The sequence below is a fragment of the Mangifera indica genome, chromosome 1 (genome assembly GCF_011075055.1).
Source record: "Mangifera indica cultivar Alphonso chromosome 1, CATAS_Mindica_2.1, whole genome shotgun sequence".
Classification (NCBI taxonomy): domain Eukaryota; kingdom Viridiplantae; phylum Streptophyta; class Magnoliopsida; order Sapindales; family Anacardiaceae; genus Mangifera; species Mangifera indica.
In genome coordinates, this window is record NC_058137.1 from 16,160,591 (window position 1) to 16,177,520 (window position 16,930).

The window sequence follows — 16,930 nt, forward strand, 5'->3', positions numbered from 1 at the left end:
GTATCTAATCACATTAATGCAAGTTGATTCTTGCACACAATTTTTCATTCAACTAACACATTTAATTATATTAATACAAGTTAATTCTTGTATACAACCTTTCATTGAACTAAAGTGAACTAAATCATGCACATCATATCGTGGCTCGTACACATTCATTACCATTCAAAATAACATGAGCATGCTTTCACCATGTATCATAATCTTTTAGATTATATGTAATTACATTAATCACATATATTATAATCTTCACCCAAGTGTTTTAATCAATATTAAAACATCATTTAACATGTCCAAATGTGAACTTGAAAATCCAAATTTTTTTTTTTGAACATTTCAACAAGTATATGCAAATATATTAACATATCTCCATACATCAAAGTTTCCTATGCATATATCATTATGCATGCCTTTAATTCATGCATTTTATGTACAATACACAAAATTAGCATAAATTTTTCAATGTATATCATCATGTACATCCAGCCAACATGTATTCATAAAAATTCTAGGATTTAATTTTAATTCTCAAGCTAAAAAACACATGTATGTCTAAATCAAGCACATATATATGCATCCTATGAACACTTCATCATACACATGCCTTAAAGCACATGTTCTTCATCTTAAAATCATTAGAACATGGGAAAAGAAATAAAACTCAGCCAAGAGTCATAAAGCAAAACATGTCTGAAAAACTTGATTTCCTAGTAGACTAACAACATGCATGTACACATATGAAACACATACATACCTTATGCATAAAAATCATAAATTTAGCCTCAAAAAGACATGCAAGAAGCTGAACCAATCTCTGATACTACTTAAAAATAATAGGTGAAGAAGAAAATGCAAAGAATGTTATGCATGTAAGTAGAACAAGAATCAAAGCATAATTAAGATATATAAGATAAGGATGAAACTTTTACCTACTTTTTTGCCTCTTATAGGGATATAGGATGATAAATTAAGCTCCTCACTTGAAGAACCTCCAAAAAGTTCACCTTCCAAGCCAAATCTTAGAGAAAAAGGAGAGCTTTTAGTTTGTTTTTGTGAGAGAAAGTAAAATGCAAAAATGCTTATGTTAGTTCAAAATGAACTAAAATGCATTTTATATAATGGTGACCGTTTTGCAATTTTAAAATTCTTATTTGGCCCAACGAATTCATAATTTGAAGCTTTACTGTGCAATTATATCAAATATATACCTTAGCCATCTTAATTTCATTTTACTAACATCTTAACTTTTAAAATGTTATTTTTAAACCCATATAATATTTTATATGATTTTCACTACTTTCAGAAGGTGCTAGTAATCTTTGGATAATTAATACTCCTTTTAGAAAGTTTGGTTTATTGGTATGACTCTTTAGGTTCACCGTGGCGTAGTCGTGAGTCTTTTTTCAAACGATCCAAAAGTGCACCAGAAATTCAATGACTATGATAAACATCTAGCAATGTGTCATAACCCCTAAACCATGATGAAAAAATACTCTATCGAACTTAATATCTTTGATTGTATATTCCATGGAGGTAATATTCTTTTGTTGTCCAATCTAAATCAATTTCGAACCATGGATTGTCAAAATCCTAATTTCGATTATTTATGAATCATCGATTTAAACATTCAAAACCAGTCATAACAAACATTCTTTGTATGAATTATATTATACTTTGGCCATAGATTCGATTTCTAATATTTATCGATGTTTGCTTCAAAACTTAAATCTAGGTCAAATTAGCAGATATTCAGAACCCAACACTTTCTGAGTCAACGGATCCCATTTTGACAATCATTTTTCTCTATATACAAATAACACACGACCAGTATAGTTTATCTTATGAGATGTGATTAACCCCATATATATACATCAAATGAATCACACGTATCCATATCAGATATGATTGTGATGTCTCAAGTCAAAAGAGTATTTTATACACTAGTACAATCTTGCAATAAGTTATTAACTATGATTTTCTGACTATGTGACTTATCATTATTGGTCATATTTGAAAAACAATTTTTTAACTATTAATCCATACTAATACCCTAATGATACGACTTTTATCATCACCTGCACTAATGTCATCTCAGAATATTCAATAGAGATATTCAGTATGCTACTATGTGATATAATTGTCCAAGTTATGTCATGTTCGTAGAGAATAATTTGATGATTCAGTTTGTATTAAGTGAGTTGTTTGGACAGTTCATACATATATTTTATATTATCACAAAATAAATTAAATAACTTATGCATATGAACAAAAGAATTGCTTATTTATTAATAAATTATTTAAAAGATCATATATAATATAAAATACCTTAAAACCGATAACATGAATGATTTTTAGGACATATACTAACAAAAAGTTTGTAATTATGCAAACCTTAGGCTTTGACACAAAGGCATGCAACTGTATGAGACTTAAGCCCAGCGCACCCAACCCGACAAGTTTCATTGCCATCCGTAATACCAACTACTCATACTTAAAAAAAAAACTGCTATATAGTTTATAAAATAGCTTAATAAATTATTAAATTAATATTTCTTATATCACAACATAAGTTTATTAATATCCAATAGTGTTTACCCACGTGGTTTCTTTTTGCCCTTTTCTAGATCGCAAAATAAAGGGCCAAAACACTTATCCTCACACAAGTTTTAGTTTATTTCCCAAACTCACAAACAAGGTTTTAAAAAACCTAAATATTTATTTATTATCTAATTTCAATTAAATTTCTATATTAATATTAAAATAAATAAAATTATATTTTATGTTTTTTAAATCTAAAAAATTAATAATTCTCTTTTACTTAAAAGTTTGAAAACTTATATTTTCTTTTGAGCTTTTTGATAACTAATCGATTACAACCGTTGACTAGTCTTTTGTGTATCTCCTTTCTCCAGTGGTTTTCTAGTGTAGAAACCACCTAAAATCTAACTAAAGTAGTCAAACAATGTCACATAGATCTGTGCATTATCATATCGTTTGTGTGTCGATAAGATAACGTATAAATAATGACACATATCTCTGTGTGTCAATCAACTTATGCACAAATGGTGGGAGGACACACGAATCTATGCAATGTCGTAAAATAAAACTTGGGTGGGAATAACTCTTTTGGCCTAAAATAAAAAATGAAAAAAAGACATTTAGAGACGTTTGATTTGAGTAATATTTTATTACCAAAATTTAAATATTAGCTTAAAGATAGAGTCATCAAAAGATTATTAGAGATAAATGAGTATTATGTTTAATAAAATTTGATATATATAAATAATTATTGACTTGATTAAAAAAAAAAGAATACTAGTATATTATTTTACTTGAATATGCTTAGATATAATTATTTTAAAATATTTTTGATGTTAGTTATATTAATTGAAAATGAGATTATTTTTCTCCTAAAAAATAATAAATAAAAATATAATTATAATAAAATTAAAATTATTTTAATATCAAATATAGAGTCACTAATCAAATTATATTATCTATTATATTATTATTAATACTATAATATTTATTATTTATAAATTAAATAAATAAAACAATATATATAAGAACAAATGGAATATGAGAGTACTCTTTATCACCTAACCAAACGCCCCTTACAGATTTTGGGGCCTAGGCTTAGGGTTTATTTTAATAATTCACTTTAAAAAAAACAGTGAAAGGAAGAGTAGAAGGAACAACTTTGGCTACAGTGTCGGCCGCTTCTTTCTTTCTTCCAAAATCCCTAGAAGGTAACTCTCTCTTTCTATTTCTCTCTGTCTTCATTTTTATTATTATAATATTTATTTAATTATTTCTGTTTTGTTTTTTATTTTGTTTTTGTTTTTATTTTGGTTTATGTTGTGGTTAGGGTTTTAGAATGTGTTAAATGTTGAAGGTGGCACCCATTTCCCCCGAAGGTAAAACTGTAAACCCTAGATTGTTTTTTTCTTTTGTTACTTCGCTTTATACAATGTTTTGTCTAAACGCTGCTGTTTCGCTCATTGGATCATGACTATGTTTTTTTTCTTCCCCCCTTTGTTGGGTTTTGGGTTTTGTTCTCGTTCTGTTTGATTGCAGGGAAAATTAAAGAGAATATGAGAGTATCTGGGGGCATAGGAGTGGGGACAATGTGGGCTTCATCTGTTTGTTTATATAGCTTTGTTTTTAGGGTTATATTACAATTAGGTTATTAGTAATGGTGATGATGGAGTGAATAGGAAGATTGAGGAACAATTAATGGATTACGAGCTATTTTTGGTGGTATATTTGTGAGGTAGAATATTCACTGAGAAAAGAGGTTGATTTCTTGGCTATATTGTTAAAATATTTTATTTTTTGTAATTGCAGTGATAATTTGTCAGAGTAGATTGATGATATCACGCCAGTCGTGTGCTTAGTCCTTGGACTGAAGATTTCATGTACAACTATATATTGGAGAGGATCCAAATTCACATCTAAATGAGCTAGTATAAAATTTTGGGAACTTAAGAAAACGTACTCAAGTGCAAGCTATATTCGGTGTGAAACAGAGTTTTGAATCCCTGTAATTTATGAGCTCTTCTAGATATGTGCTTATGGTTTGCTCTTTTGACTTATTCTTCAGGGTTTCTGACTATTTGAATTTCTGCCTATCTCAACCTTCGTATGCATACCAGCCCTTGATCTGACATGCATAATGATCTATTGGTAGAGAGCACTTGCATATGTAATATTCCTTAATAATTTAGAGAAAGGCCCTTGCTTCTAATAATGATTTCTCATAGTTAATAAACGTAGTAATTCTGTAGATATACTAGCATACATGTGTAAAAATGGTTGTACTGAAGTATCACTGTTGCTAGTTATTGACCTTGGGCCAAGGTTGGCTCAACATGGTCTGAAAACCATAGCCTAATCAGGGTTGGATTCAACTGAGTTGCTCGAGGTTGAATTCTTGTTTGGATCAAATTAACTCAGATTGAATCCAAAGTTAAATTATTTTTTAACTGAGGTCGAGCTTCAACTTGTTGATCTCAAGCTTGCTTTTTGGATTCAAGTCAATCTCAAGTTGGGTTTTGTCCTGACTCAGCCTAGATCAAATCTAGCTCTAACCTAAAAGTCCACCACTGTTGGTGCAGTGTGGAATGTGAGAGCCTAGTTCTTTTCTCTTTCTTTTTATAAACTGTTAGATGGTCTATGTGTAATCTGAACTCAACCAAATGAAAATGGAAGAAAAGAATTGGAGCGGTCAAAATAGGAATTTAGAGTAGATTTTGCGTGACTTAAAATTTTTTAGTTATTAGTCATTAAGGCTACATAGAACACTAACTGTTTCCATTTGGTAGTGACTAGTTGCCAGACTCAGAAAGGCTCCTTTTTTATATTGGCTACATATATATAGATTTTAGTAAGCATGCCCTATAATTAGTGATGACTCTGGCCAGACTGGGGCTGTGCTGACTGTAGAGGAATTGGGTTGGGTTTTATAGTACTCTGCTTGTATAAACCAGGCCAGCTTGGTGCAATTTTACTCCGTTAACTGATTTAGTGCATAAGAATCTCAGATAGAAGACACATGAATATAAAAGAAAAATAAATTTTAGATTATGCCTGATGTTTTTACTCTCTTGCTCTCTCTTTGGCTGTAGCATAACTGGTGAGTTGTCTAACATTCCAACCTCTGATACAGGTTTCTATGGATGTGAGTTTTTTTTTTTTATAATGAGATTTCTTGGTAATCGTAAAAGGCACTGGATTATTTTTATCTACCTTAGTTGCTATTGATTGGTATGAGTTAATACTCCTAGAATATACTAGAATTAAGATAAAATAGCATGAAGATATTAATAGATTGGTAATCAGTTTTTTGTCAATTTGTTCTGCTTATAATGCATGCCAAGTAACGTGCTTTGGATTTATGTTTTCTTATTTACTGTTCTTGAGATGCTATTTGCTTAATCTGGATTCTTAGACTGTTTCAAATTGTGATGCACCTATATAACAGTTGTGTATAAACCAATATAACAGTGTAAAGGACTCTTGATATAAGTCACATAACAGTTTGATAGAATATCGATGTCAAAGCCATGACAGTCATTTCTCACTCTGCAAAATGATAATCATGTTTTAGCTAAAGGTATTGTTGTGGCTGTTAGTTTTATTCTAACTCTGATACTGCTTTTTTTTAATGGAAATGTGCAAAACAAAGTTAGTTGTCAATCTTCCTCAAAGTCCTGCTTGAATTTCATAGATTATAGGAATCAGATCTATAAATCTCTAGTATACCTTTCTCTTTGCCTATCTCTTTCTTTATATATTCTTAGTCTAGATGAGTGCACGTTAGTTGCCTGAGAGATTGACAGATAAAAGTTACACTTTAAGGTTTAATCCTAATGCTTTTACTTTCGGTATTTCTACAAATGATAGATTTTGGTGCTCTATTGGGTGTTCACTGTAAAAATTTTTCTTATATGCCTAATGATTTTCATCATCATATTGTGCTTGCCTTCACACCTAGGAAGCACAAAAACTCACCATGGGGTGCGTTTTTGCGTTTTGGAAACGTTTCCATTTCTGAAACTCCTCGAAACTTGTATGAAACATTTCAGGGGTGTTTCAGAATATTTGAAAAATTTTTGAGATACGTTTCTTTTAAAAGAAAAATTGTGAAATCGATTAAACACACATCTATACTTTCAAACCCAAAGTGTCTCTAAATCTTATACTGAATTCATCTCCTTTTCACTTTCCGATATGTTACTCATCTTCTCTTTGGCGTATTATATAGATTGGTGTGTATTGTTGTTTTTTTCTTAAATATCTACATGTATTTATGTAAGAATAATTTACAATAGGTTCTATGATTCTTATATATAGTATTCTTCCTCTTTATTCTTTTTTTATTATTCATTTTTATAGCATATAGGATTATGTATTTTTGTAATAAAAAATTTGGTATTTATAAAAAAACCCTTATATTTTTCATATTTATAAGTTTTCCCACGTTTCCGTTTCTTATATTTTTTAGAAAATGCGTTTCCACATTTCTATTTCCGAATTTTCACGTTTCCACATTTCCATGTTTCTGTTTCCACTTTTTCACGTTTCCACATTTCCGTTTTCGTGTTATATAGATTCACACTATCCAATATATGAATCTTTATAGCAAAATTGAAATTTGAGTTCAAACTTATGAGACAAGTGACTTTTTGGCTTTGTACCTAGTATAAAAATGTGACAGCAAAAGATCATTGGTGTTATCAATGCATGATAAAATTGCTGAAGTATCCTGTAGGTGAAGTGTGATTACATTTTATCTTGAAGTTTTTGGCTCAAGACTATGATGACTCTTGCTATATTATTCTGCTGTTGTTTTTCCTTTTTCTGGTGTTGCTTTTAGTGATGTTTATTTGCTATTTAACCCAGAAACTTAAGTTGGTTGGTCAGAACCCAAAAATAGTATCTGAACAGTCACTGGCTACTTCATATGGAATTTGTGGATCAAATACAACCATACCTACAATGTCAGAAAGAAAAACAAATACTGGTAGAATTTTTTTAATGCTATGAAAAATTTGAACACAAGACACTTGATCAACCTAATTCTTTTGTTTTGGTATGTTGGCATAAAGAACCTGTAAGTGAAGTTTAGATTCTAGGGCTCAAGAATACTTAAGATCTATTGAGCATCATTTAGTGTAAAAATTTGGGAGAGTTTAATTTATCTTTGATGTTCTCAGTATAAATGCTTTGCGATTAAATTTGTAATCTTGCTGTTGCCAGTAAGAGGTGAAGACTCTTGTTTCCTATTTTTGTGTAATAAGTTCTTATTGTTTCTTTTGAGTTTAATGATTGATATACTGACTTGATTGCAACACTTATTTATTGTTATCTTTGTTTGTAGGTGCTTTAGAAACTCTGAAAAATCATGGGGGACTGGACGAAACCTCTAAGAAAGGGCTATGCCGGTCTGAGCTAAAGCGTGCTGGTATGTCACGGTGGGGTGTTTCTCGACTAGTTTCCTTCCAGAACAAATCCAAAATGTCACCCAGTATTTTTAAGGATAATGAAGATCAGAAAGATGTTAGGGAAGCTGTGACAGCTGAATCGTCTGGGTCAGAAAGTCCAAACAGAAAGCGACTGAAACTTGGCCAACTTAGAGAGGCTAAAACTACAAAGCATGCAAAACTAAGGCCACAGAACAGTAGTTCTCGCAAGTCTAAGCATAATAAACCTGAAAATACGAAGGACCGATGGTCTGCTGATAGGTACAAGTTAATCAATATTAACTTTTCTATTAATTTCTCGTCTTCATGTCATATTATATAACAATAAAGTTCAAACTTTGAAGGTATAAGCTGGCAGAACAAAGTATGTTAGATATCTTGAAGGATGAAGGGGCTGTATTTGAGAATCCAATTTCTCGACCAGTGCTGAGAATGGCAGCTCGTAAGCGCATTGGTGATACTGGGCTGTTGGACCATCTGTTGAAGCACATTGATGGTAAAGTCGCACCAGGTGGTGCAGAGAGATTTAGGCGTTGTTACAATACTGAAGGAGTGATGGAGTATTGGTTGGAAAATGCTGACCTAGTTAAGATTAAGCAGGAGGCTAGGGTTCCAGATCCTAACTATGTACCTCCATCATCTTGGTGGAAGTGTGGTGGTGGCTCTTTTCAGGATTCTGTTTGTGCTGGAGAATTGAGGGTGCTTAAAGCAGAAATGGAAAAAATGAAGAGGTATGTAGTGAATTATCCTTTTTTTTGGAATTGGAATGGTTTCTTTTAATTTGTTATATGGGATCCCCAATATTTCCTGTGATCTCAGGCGACCTTTCTTTTTCAGGGATATGCAGGAGCTAGTGTACCATCAGCGAGAGCAAGATCAAGCTAATCCAGCTGAGGTCAATGTTGTTGGAACTTTAAACAGTTTTTCAGCATAATCATTGACCATTCGGTTTCCAATTTTGCAGGACCCTCTTATATCTTTGAATTGCTCAGTAAAATACTTTATTAAGATTTTTTTTGTCTTTATGAGAATAACTACAATCAAACATGCATATTTATCTTTATCAAGGTACCTAGTTATTTGTTCGAATGAAACTTTGAGGAAATTTCCAATTTTATTTACTTTCTCATTCTTTATAAGCATAAAATGCAACAGTTTTCCCAGTTAGTAGATTTTATTTTTTGAAGCCTTATTTGGGTCTTCTCAGATGAAACTTTGACGAAATTTCCAATTTTATTTACTTTCTCATTCTTTATAAATATAAAATGCAACAGTTTTCCCAGTTAGTAAATCTTATTTTTTGAAGCCTTATTTGGGTCTTTCCCTTTACATAGGATATGCACAAAGAATTGGTGAAATGGAAAGCTAAAACAGATCAGCGCCTAATGGAGCTATCAAGTTCTTTGAGTGGTATGCAGGTAGCAAATCCATTCCTCCTCAAGTTGTTGGAACTTTAAACAGATAACAATAAAGGGATAGAGTGCCAATGATTTCTAACAGTTCATGTTATGGTTTCTGAAAGGATAGACATGCAAGGTTTAGGATGATGTGCACTTGTAATTGCATGCAATTTGGCTTGATAGATTCATATCTGACATTTATCTTTCAACAGGACATGTATAGGGAGTTCATGAAATGGAAGGCTAAAATCGAGCAACAGCTGATGGAAATATCTAATACTTTGAACAGTATGCAGGCATTGAAGCAATGCAATACCTTTAACTCTCCAGGTCATCCAGATCATGAAGGATGGGAAGATTGGCTGGAGAGCACCAACCTGGATGATATTCATGAAGAAGATATTGCGCATATCTTAGGGAACACTGATCTGGGAAATATTGGTCAGGAGGCTGCACTGCAAGATAACTTAGCTCCACCATCTCGGTTGAAGCCTGGTGGTAGCCCTTTTGAGGATTGTGTTTGCGCTAGGGAGCTGGAGCTTCTGAAGGAAGAAATGGCTAAAATGAAGAGGTAATTAAACTTAAGTTAAATTGAGTTTGTGACAGAATATTATAATTCATCTTGGGCCACTTCTATTTTTTCTTCCATTAACAGAGATGTACAGGAGCTAGTACCCAGGAGGCAAGAGGAAGACCATGCTATTGTGACCCCAGATTCTTCTATTACTACCAATTCAAAGTTAGATCTTGATAATTCATTACTTATTTTTCAGGTAATGTTGATGATATCTTGAATAAAATTTCATCGATGCGTCTTTTGGTACATATTCTGCTCATGCCATCTTAATAAAGCACCTTTCGGCATTGTTTTGTTTGACAGGAAATGTTTAAGGAGCTGGTGAAATGGAAAGCCAAAGTGGAACAACAAATACAGGAGATTTCAGATACAGTTAGTGGTATGCAGGCATCAAAGATATAGACTACCTTTGACTCTCTAAGATGGACATAATATATGATAGGATAGGATTTTAGCTATATATTTATGTCTAGACAGCTGTCATTACCTTTAGATAAGTAGAATATAGATATTGTACAGACCATATAAATCTGAAGCTTATGGTTCTCCAATCTGAAGTCGATAAACCAGTAGGATGTTTATAACCTTTAATGATGTCTGTTGGCGGTTGATCATACACAATTTTGAGATTGTAAGCCTAACTGGTCTGAGGCTGTAGTAGACAAAGTTGGACGTCGGTTCTATAGACGTGTTTTAAGAGATGCTGTTTGATACTACTCGATCATTTTATGGATCTCGACATATTCATATATATTACTTATGGTGTGATGCTCCAGAATATTGTTTTTATTTGATGCTTGTGACCATTTTTTTATTTTTTATTTCAATGATATATTTAGGGTTTCTTTGGTCTTTTATGGTCATGAATTTAGTTAGTGTATTAAGTTAATTGAATTTTCAATTAACACAATTTCAACTTTGGATAGAAAGCTACAAATGGCAGGGGCAAAGCACATGCCAAATCCTGAATTGCAAAGAGAACACTGCATGTAGATAACAGTAACTCTAATGTCTCGACTTTCACTTTTGTTCACTGACAATTATTCTTTTTAAATTAAGGGAAATTAAAATAATTGTCCATTTTGCCTTGTATCAAACAAAAATGCTTACTTTTCTTATTCGTAAGTAGAAATGTTCATTTTTAAAGCTTTTAAGTAAAAATGTTCTAAATATATTTTTTTTAAATATCAAAACTATCTTTCACCATATCTATATAAACCTTCTCACTTTCACTTTCATTGCATATATTTGTCATATCATTGAAATACTCACTCTCACTCAATATTAATTGCTATGGGTTCATGCAGAAGGAAAAAATTTTTATTTCTGAATTTGAGCCTAAAAAAATCAATTTGTGAAAAAAAAGTATTTTTCGTATTTTAATTCAAAACACAATTTTATTTGTTAAATCTAGTTCATATGTTATGTAAAAGGGTTATTTGGATATTTGATAATAATTTAGGGTTAAATGAAATATTAAAAAAATATGGATATTTTGATATTACACAATGTATGAAAGATTTAAATAAAATGTTATTAATAAATAGATATATTTCGATACAAAACAACATATGAGAGTGTTAAATGAAATGTTAGATAAATATAGGGGGTTAAATGAGATGTTTAAAAAATATGGAGGTATTTTGATATTAAACATTGTAAGAAGATTTTAAATGAAATATTAGGAATAGATAGATGCATTTCGATACAAAACAACATATGAGAGTATTAAATGAATGCTAAATAAATGTAAAAGGTTAAATGAAATGTTTGAAAAATATTACGGTATTTTGATATTAAATATTGTAAGAAGGTTTTAAATGAAATGTTAGATAATTATAGGGGGTTAAATGAAATATTAAAAAAATATGAGGGTATTTTGATATTAAATATTGTAAGAAAGTTTTAAATGATATGTTAAGAGTAGATAGATACATTTCGATACAAGACAACATATGAAGGTGCTATATAAAATGTTAGATAATTATAGGGTGTTAATTTAAATGTTAGAAAAATATGGAGACATTTTAATATTAAACATTTTAAGACATTTTTAAATGACATATTAGGAGTAAATAGATGCATTTCGATACAAGACAATATATGAGGGTGTTAAAAAAATGATAGATAATTATAGGGATTAAATGAAATGTTAACAAAATATGAGAGGTATTTTGATATTAAATAATTTAAAACTGTTTTAAATGACATGTTAGGAGTATATAGTTGCATTTCAAGATAAAATAATATATGAGAGTGTTAAATAAAATGTTAGATAATTATAGAAAGTTAAATGAAATGTGAGAAAAATATAAGAGACATTTTGATAGTAAACATTTTAAGATGGTTTTAAATGTCATGTTTGAAATAGATAGATACATTTTGATACAAAACAACATATGAGAGTGTTAAATGAAATGCTAGACAATTATAGAGGTTTAAAGGAATTTTTAGAAAAATATGGGGGTATTTTGATATTAAATTTTTAAGGTGGTTTTAAATGATATGTTAAGAGTAGGTAGAGACATTTTGGGAAATTAAAGGTAGCATATATATCAATAAATGGTTATTGTAGATTTTTTTTCTTATAAATATTTAATTTTTCTTCAAAATTTGTCATTGTAAAATTAATAATTAAAATAACTGGTTATGCGTATTCATTTCCAAGGAGAATAGATCCAACACGGTAACAACACAATGAAGTATGTTGGAGGTTATAAACAATTGGTTAAAATTCTCTTTGGAACAACATTTAAGGGATTTATCCAACTTTTGAGTGAACTTGCGGTTTTGATCTAATTAGAAACTACCTTCAACTAGTTATGAAACTAAGAAAAATTGAGCTCGTCTGCCCTGTACAGATCCAAAATGATGAAGATGTCCAAGGTCTTATTAACACGTCTCAATACTTCAAGGAATGTATTTCTGTTTTTATTATATGTACTCCGATCAAAAGACAAGAAGAAGAAGAAAAAATTGGCGAAGTGAAAAAAGAATCCGATTTGGAAGAATTGATTGATTTCAATAACAATGCATTCTATATTGCAAATGAATGGGCTTGTAGACACAAAGATAAAGTTCTCGACTAGGTGATTTTGAGAGGAACGAGATAAGCAATATTCCTCTTGATGAGATAGAGTTTGAGGATATATCACATGTTACCGGGGGTATAAATAGTTTGTAGCTTGAAGATCTTATTATGGGTGGCAGAAATTATTCGAGCCCATTTTTTGACAATGTCCTCACTGATCTGTTTACGTGGCTTCCCAATTTTTCTCTACAACCTTCAACATCATTAAGTGGTATAAGATCGATCTGAGAGAGGAATGTTGTAAAGCTTGGTGACATTTTTTATAACAAACAACACTTGAAAGATATTGTGGATCAATTTGCCCTAGAGAAATGATTTCAATACAGGGCACTTAAGTCTGACACGGGGTGATGGAAGATTATTTGTTATGATGAAAAATGCCAATGGTATCTAACGACAACCAAAGCCAAATCCAGTGAAGTTTTCTGAATTGGTAAAATGAATCTAACGCACACATGTTCAATTGATCAAATAATGCCACATCATCGATAAGCTGGGGCCTGAGCTTTAGGTCAATTAATAAGATCAAACTTTATGTTGATTGATCGAATTTATCAGCCTAAAGAGATAATTGTCGATATTATTGATAAATACAAAATTGACATTTTATATTCATAGGCTCGGGCAAGAAATTAGGCTTTAAATTCATTTAGGGGCTCACTGAAAAAATCATTTATGCTCTTACTTGATTATTGCTATAATTTTAAGCTTACTAATCTAGGAACCGTGATTGCTATAAAAATAGATGATGAAAATCAATTTAAGTATTTTTTTATGGTATTGGGATGTTTTGTCTGTGCATTTAAACAATATATTCGACTTGTAATTTGTATTGATGTAATTTTCTTTAAAAGTCAATATCTTAGACATTTATTCCTTGCGGTAGGCCTCGATAGTAATAATGTGATACCTTTAGGCAAATCCCACATCGACAAAGCACGGGAGAGATGTTGGGTCTGTCTGTATTATATCTATGTATCCCACATCAGTTAGAGGTGAGAGAATTTGATTGGTTAAATAGTCTGTGAGCTCCTTAAACTGTTAAGACACGTTTTGAGTTGTAAAACCCAAAAGTAAAACCATAATGGACTGTGTGTCCAAAGTGAATAATATCTTGACAGTAGGTTAAGTTATTGGACTAGGGATGTTACAAATAACCAGATATACTCAATTACTTTTGGTGTTAGTAAAAAAGAAGATCACGACACGTGATATTGGTTTCTGACAAAGGTTAAATAATACATCCATGAAATCCCAGAGTTGATGATAATTTCAGATCGACATCATGCTATATACTTTGGAATAGCTGAAGTCCTTCAGATGTCTATAATGGATGTTGTTGTTATCACCTTCTGTGTAACATGCTATCAAAGTACAAACACGACTTGAAGGTAACGTGTTTACATATGTATAAAATTTTTATTCCATTTAACATTTTATAAATTTTGATAATGAAGTGCTCATATTATTTATTAACTCACAGGTTGCGTGTTTATATTGGAAAGCTGCAAAGTCATATACAGAAGCAGATTTTGAGGCTATGATAAGATCTCTTGATGCGATGAATCTCAAGCTGGTGCTTACCTACATGAGGTGGGGTTTCAACAATGGAGTAGGACACATTTTTTGGGGCATCGGTATAACATAATGACAACTAACATTGTAAAGTCATTTAATACCCTTATTAGACATGCATGGGATCTACCTATCATGATGCTTGCCAAGTTCATTTGGGGCACATTACAATGATGATTTTATGAGGAGAAACCATGTAAGTACGTATGGAGTTATTAATAATGATCTATTTGAACATGTCTTTCTTCCCTTATGTGTGTTATTAACAGATGTGTTGTTACTTTTTTCAAATTACAGATGAATGCCCCAATTATGTTACCCTATGGATGGAGGAGAAGCTCAACAGCCATGTGTTGAAGTCTGAGCGCTTGGAAGTTCAACCAATTATAACTTTTCGATTTCAGGTTCTTGGTATTGGTGGATACATAGGTTTTATGGACTTTAATGAAATGTCTTGTATGTGCAAGAAGTTTCAGCTTTCACATATTCCATGTAAGTATGTCGTTGCTATTGCAAGACACATGAGGCTCATAAATGTCAATGCATAGGTTCATCCATTCTTCACCACCGAATGGTACTGTGCAATATTTGTGAAACTTGTCAATCCACTCGAAAACCAATCAAAATGGTTGCATGCCCCAGAAGAAAGAGTTATCCTACTCCCCGTTCTTGATCATTGTCAACTGGGGGCCCTTCAAATAGAAATTGATGTCCTTCATAGGGGGAGATTGTTACACCTAAGGTATGTAGTCGGTGTAAGCAAACAGGGCATGTTTAAACACAATGCAAAAGGCAAGCATCGATTCCAAGCTCTGTCTCGCAGGGTTCATCTAGAAGAGGTAAGGGAAGAGATCTTCACAACCTTCTAATTAGTTTTATTAATATATAATTTATGTATTTGTTGAAATGATACATAATCGATGTACTTTAATTAATGTTTCATTTGAGTATTTGTGTTCATATGCGAGAATATATTTAGTGTGAATAATATTTTAATTTTATAGTTATTATAATGAGCATTAATTATGTAATTGTTAGAATGAACATTTTGAGATTTGCTTAATGTATGATTTACCTATGATTTATTTGTGTTTGGGGAGTGGTGGGGGAGTTCCAAAGTTGGTGGATTTATCCTTTTCGTCTTGGTTATGTTTGTGTTCCAATTTGGTGCCATTTGAGTGTGTGTATTGTTTTATTTGTCATGGCAAGGAGTGACATCAAAATTACATAATCACCACTGTCATTTTCTTTGATTTTTGATTGCTTTGCCTTGATCAATATTCGTACAATACTTGATGATATGAAAGTTTTAAGTGTTATAAATACTTGTGTATAAAGCTTGGATGCATGAGAATCACATTTGGGGCCTAATTTGAAGAAATTGCAAGGTAGTACAATCTGAAGTGAATATTATTTTCTAGCTCATCCTTTTTCTATAGAAGATTATAAAATGAAGAAGTGACACTTTTTATCTACAAAAGACACTTTTAAAGAAATGTTGTTATTGTTAGAATGAACATTTTGTGTTTTGTGTTTTGATTAATGCATGATTTACTTATGATTTACTTGTGTTTAGGGAGTTGTGATGGAGTTCCAAGGTTGATGGATTTATCCTTTATGTCTTGGTTATGCTTGTGTTCCAATTTAGTGTCATATAAGTGTGTGTGTATTGGTTTATTTGCCATGGTAGAGAGTTGCATCAAAATTACATAATTACCACTATCATTTTCTTCCAATTTTGATTGTCTTGCCTTGATCAATATTTGTACAATACTTAATGATATGATTGTTTTAAGTGTTATAAATACTTGTGTATAAAGCTTGGATGCATTAGAATTGCAATTTGAGCCTAATTTGATGAAAAAGTTGATGCAATTTGGAGTAAATAGTATTTTCTATATAAATCGTTTTCTATAGTTGTGTGCATGAAGAAAGAAATTGCATAAGTTATGTGTCCTCTCCCTGTAGGGCAATTGTCTTGAGAAGGATGTTACAGTTAATTCCCCCACTCTCCTCCCCCTTTACTAATATATTCATTAGCCTTTTATATTAACTCCTGTTACACATGGGAAAATGACTTAAACCTCTCATTATGCTTGGTAAAATTATTAAACCCAGCAGTAAATGACAATTCAATTATCTTATCCAGTTTTCTTAAAAATCAATTCAATCATGTAAATACATTCCCACTTTCTTCAATCTACACTGCATTCACGATTAAATCATAAGAAATAAAAAAAAAATTAGTAAATCTTAAATTAAACTTTTTCAAAAACCTTCAAATCTTAATTAATTGCACCAA

General features: G+C 31.3%; 1 protein-coding gene across 6 annotated transcripts; it reads left to right on the plus strand.

Moving 5' to 3' along the window:
* The first annotated feature begins 3,603 nt into the window (after positions 1-3,603).
* On the plus strand, positions 3,604-10,737 carry LOC123223641 (protein DYAD). 6 transcript variants are annotated; one of them, XM_044646933.1, is made up of 10 exons: positions 3,650-3,749; positions 3,869-3,917; positions 4,348-4,543; positions 7,883-8,246; positions 8,330-8,716; positions 8,823-8,880; positions 9,320-9,403; positions 9,598-9,956; positions 10,041-10,158; positions 10,266-10,737. In XM_044646933.1, exons 4-10 carry the CDS (start codon positions 7,969-7,971, stop codon positions 10,362-10,364), a joined length of 1,383 nt encoding a protein of 460 aa, XP_044502868.1. In that variant the 5' UTR covers positions 3,650-3,749; positions 3,869-3,917; positions 4,348-4,543; positions 7,883-7,968; the 3' UTR covers positions 10,365-10,737. The 6 variants fall into 6 exon arrangements, with proteins under 6 accessions (XP_044502850.1, XP_044502877.1, XP_044502895.1 ...); XM_044646952.1 differs by having other exon boundaries at positions 4,348-4,518; XM_044646915.1 differs by lacking the exon at positions 4,348-4,543 and having other exon boundaries at positions 3,604-3,749.
* Positions 10,738-16,930: the final 6,193 nt, after the last annotated feature.